At 34.5% G+C, this 3,281-nt stretch overlaps 1 protein-coding gene across 5 annotated transcripts in view; it reads left to right on the forward strand.

The window, feature by feature from the left end:
- The window catches only part of LOC104732114 (baruol synthase), a 4,876-nt gene extending 1,997 nt beyond the window's left edge, over positions 1–2,879 (forward strand). For 2 of the 5 annotated variants that reach the window (XM_010451643.2, XM_019233790.1), the window contains exons 8-14: positions 769–882; positions 996–1,250; positions 1,336–1,434; positions 1,894–1,943; positions 2,033–2,071; positions 2,168–2,654; positions 2,763–2,879. In XM_010451643.2, coding sequence (XP_010449945.1) covers positions 769–882; positions 996–1,250; positions 1,336–1,434; positions 1,894–1,943; positions 2,033–2,071; positions 2,168–2,654; positions 2,763–2,873 — 1,155 coding nt within the window. In that variant the 3' untranslated portion in view covers positions 2,874–2,879. Of the gene's footprint in view, positions 1–768; positions 883–995; positions 1,251–1,335; positions 1,435–1,893; positions 1,951–2,024; positions 2,072–2,135; positions 2,655–2,762 lie in introns of all 5 variants that reach the window. The other 3 variants (XM_010451642.2, XM_019233791.1, XM_010451645.2) reach the window with 2 other exon arrangements.

Below are 3,281 nucleotides of genomic sequence, written 5' to 3' on the forward strand. Positions count from 1 at the left end.
TTCCATTGGGAATTTGATCAGGTTCTTGGCGTGTATGATTGGTCTGGATGCAAACCTATACCTCCTGAGTTCTGGTGTCTTCCTTCTTCTTTTCCTGTTAATGGAGGTTTGAATATTATGGACTGCTTATAATTAATACTGTGGGCTTGGTTTTAGGATTTTAGCTTCATTTTCTTATATCTATATAAAAATATATATCAATGACAGGGACTTTATGGATTTACTTACGGGATATATTCATGGGGCTGTCATACTTGTATGGTAAAAAATTTTTCGCTACCCCAACCCCTCTGATTCTCCAGCTCCGAGAAGAGCTTTATCCGGAGCCTTACGCAAAAATCAATTGGAGGCAAGCACGAAACCGATGTGCAAAGGTAAATTAAGTTATATAATACACATATATATATATATATATATATAAATTTTTTTTTGAAGTAAGTATGTTTATAAATAAAAAATGTATTAAAGCAAAGATATTTTTTTATCATGCAGGAAGATCTTTACTATCCACAGTCATTTTTACAAGATTTGTTTTGGAAAAGTGTTCACATATTCTCAGAGAATATCTTAAACCGATGGCCTTTCAACAATCTCATAAGACAAAGAGCTCTTCGAACCACTATGAAACTCGTTCACTATCATGATGAAGCCACCAGATACATTACAGGTGGATCTGTGCCGAAGGTAATTGTTGAGCAAGATGATAAGCAGAGAACATATATATGTTTTGGATTATTCCTTTTCATATTTTTGTATTTCCGTGTATAGGCCTTTCATATGCTTGCATGTTGGGTAGAAGACCCATCAAGTGATTATTTTAAGAAACATCTTGCTCGAGTCCCTGATTTCATTTGGATTGGCGAGGATGGCCTTAAGATTCAGGTTGGTTCTTCTTGATTCTGACTATGAATTATGTATAAGCTCTAAACTCACATCGAACGTATAGCACTAAAACGTTGCATTAACATATGTACACCTCTTCTCTATATATATAGTCTTTTGGTAGCCAACTGTGGGATACAGCCTTGTCACTACATGTCTTGATAGACAATGTCGATGATGATGATGTTGATAAAGAGATTAGGTCAACGCTCCTTAAAGGATATGATTACTTGAAGAAATCTCAAGTTACAGAGAACCCTCCAGGTGATTACGTGAAAATGTTTCGTCACATGGCGAAAGGTGGATGGACGTTTTCGGACCAAGATCAAGGATGGCCAGTTTCAGACTGTACTGCTGAGAGTTTAGAGGTAACAATAATTAATACACCGACTTTTTTTTTAATTAGTCAATAGTCTCCTGCCTAAACAATGTGTTGGTCAAATTATTGTCTAGTGCTGTCTTTTCTTTGAGAACATGCCGTCAGAGTTTATTGGCAAGAAAATGGATGTGGAGAAACTCTACGACGCAGTTGATTTCCTTATCTATTTGCAGGTATATCGATTAAGAAACCAATGATTGTCATGTTACCAATGTTAGTATAAAAGTATTACTAGTGGAGCATAACAGTAGCATTTAAATTGATAACTGTAGTCTACAATAGATTGAGTTGACTAGTGAAATTCAAGATCGATGTACCTGGTAATGAGGGAATTCTAATAAATGCCTGATTTAAAAGTATTATCTAATTACTTAATGAATTTATTATTATTTAATCATGAAAATTAAAATTAAATTTGTATTCACTATATAGAATATTAATGATAGAATGGATATGGGTAATAATTCGACAAATAAAACAGTTTTAGTGTAAATTATTCATATCACTCCAACAACGTAAGTACGTACGTAAGTATGCATCAGCTTATTAATATATTTTATTTTGACAGCAAACATTATGTTTTTTTGTAAAGTTTCATATATGAGATGTTTTGTACGAAACTATTTTTATAGAGTGATAACGGAGGTATAACAGCATGGCAACCAGCGGACGGGAAAACATGGTTAGAGGTAATGTATATATGTGTTTTTGGCCAATTTTTTTCAATGAGGTTACAATTTTAAATGACTCCAATAAAATGCAGTGGCTTAGTCCAGTGGAGTTTATTGAAGACGCGGTCGTTGAGCATGAGTAAGATATATTCATCGACCCTTTATTTCTTTGATCTAATGTATGTTTGAAAAATAAAAAAAAGCTTACATTGTGGGATGTCATCTCTATCTTTAGGTATGTGGAATGTACGGGGTCAGCAATTGTTGCGTTGGCTCAGTTCACTAAACAGTTTCCGGGGTATAAAAAAGAAGAGGTTAAACGTTTTATAACAAAAGGTGTGAAGTACATTGAAGACTTTCAAATGGTGGATGGTTCATGGTACGGAAACTGGGGAGTGTGTTTTATCTATGGAACCTTCTTTGCGGTAAGAGGTCTTGTGGCTGCAGGGAAGTGTTACAATAACTGTGAGGCGATTCGTAGAGCAGTTCGTTTCATTCTCGACACACAAAACCCCGAGGGTGGTTGGGGAGAGAGCTATATATCTTGTCCAAGCAAGAAATATATTCCTTTGACAGGAAACAGGACAAATGTGGTGAATACAGGACAAGCACTTATGGTTCTAATTGTGGGTAATCAAATGGAAAGAGATCCTTTGCCGGTTCATCGTGCTGCCAAAGTGTTGATCAATTCACAATTGGATAACGGCGATTTCCCACAACAGGTGAATACAATCCCATTTCTTTTTTCAATTCACTCTAAATAAAACTTATAAAAAATATAATAATTTTTTTTTGTTTAATTTTAACTTTGTTTTTTTCTAAATTTTCAGGAAATAATGGGAGTGTTCAAGATGAATGTGATGCTCCATTTTCCAACCTATAGGAACATGTTCACTCTTTGGGCTCTCACACATTACACGCATGCTCTGCGAGGGCTCTGAAACAACTCGAACCAAGAATATTAATAGGCTGGTTTTCATAATATATATTCAGATAAAAGTATTGGGAAAATGTAACTAAACACAACCGTGTATGAATAAAATCGAGACTGTATTTAAATCTAATACCAGTGTTGTAGAATATCGTTTATTCAACACAACCTCCGATAATCTCTATGTCTTATGATCACTACTCTAATCATATATACTCCTAACATGCATCACAAAGAAAGCATGAAAAAAAAATTACCTAGTGAGGTAAATCATTCCTACTCACATGCTGTCACAATTTATAATCACCCAATTACTCAAACAATAATTTACATTAATCATACAGCTTCATGCTCATACACATAATAGAAAATATTTATATTCTCATAACTTGCTCGACATTCTCTAACATGCCCATGA

Source organism: Camelina sativa, chromosome 12 (genome assembly GCF_000633955.1).
Source record: "Camelina sativa cultivar DH55 chromosome 12, Cs, whole genome shotgun sequence".
NCBI classification, from domain to species: Eukaryota; Viridiplantae; Streptophyta; class Magnoliopsida; order Brassicales; family Brassicaceae; genus Camelina; species Camelina sativa.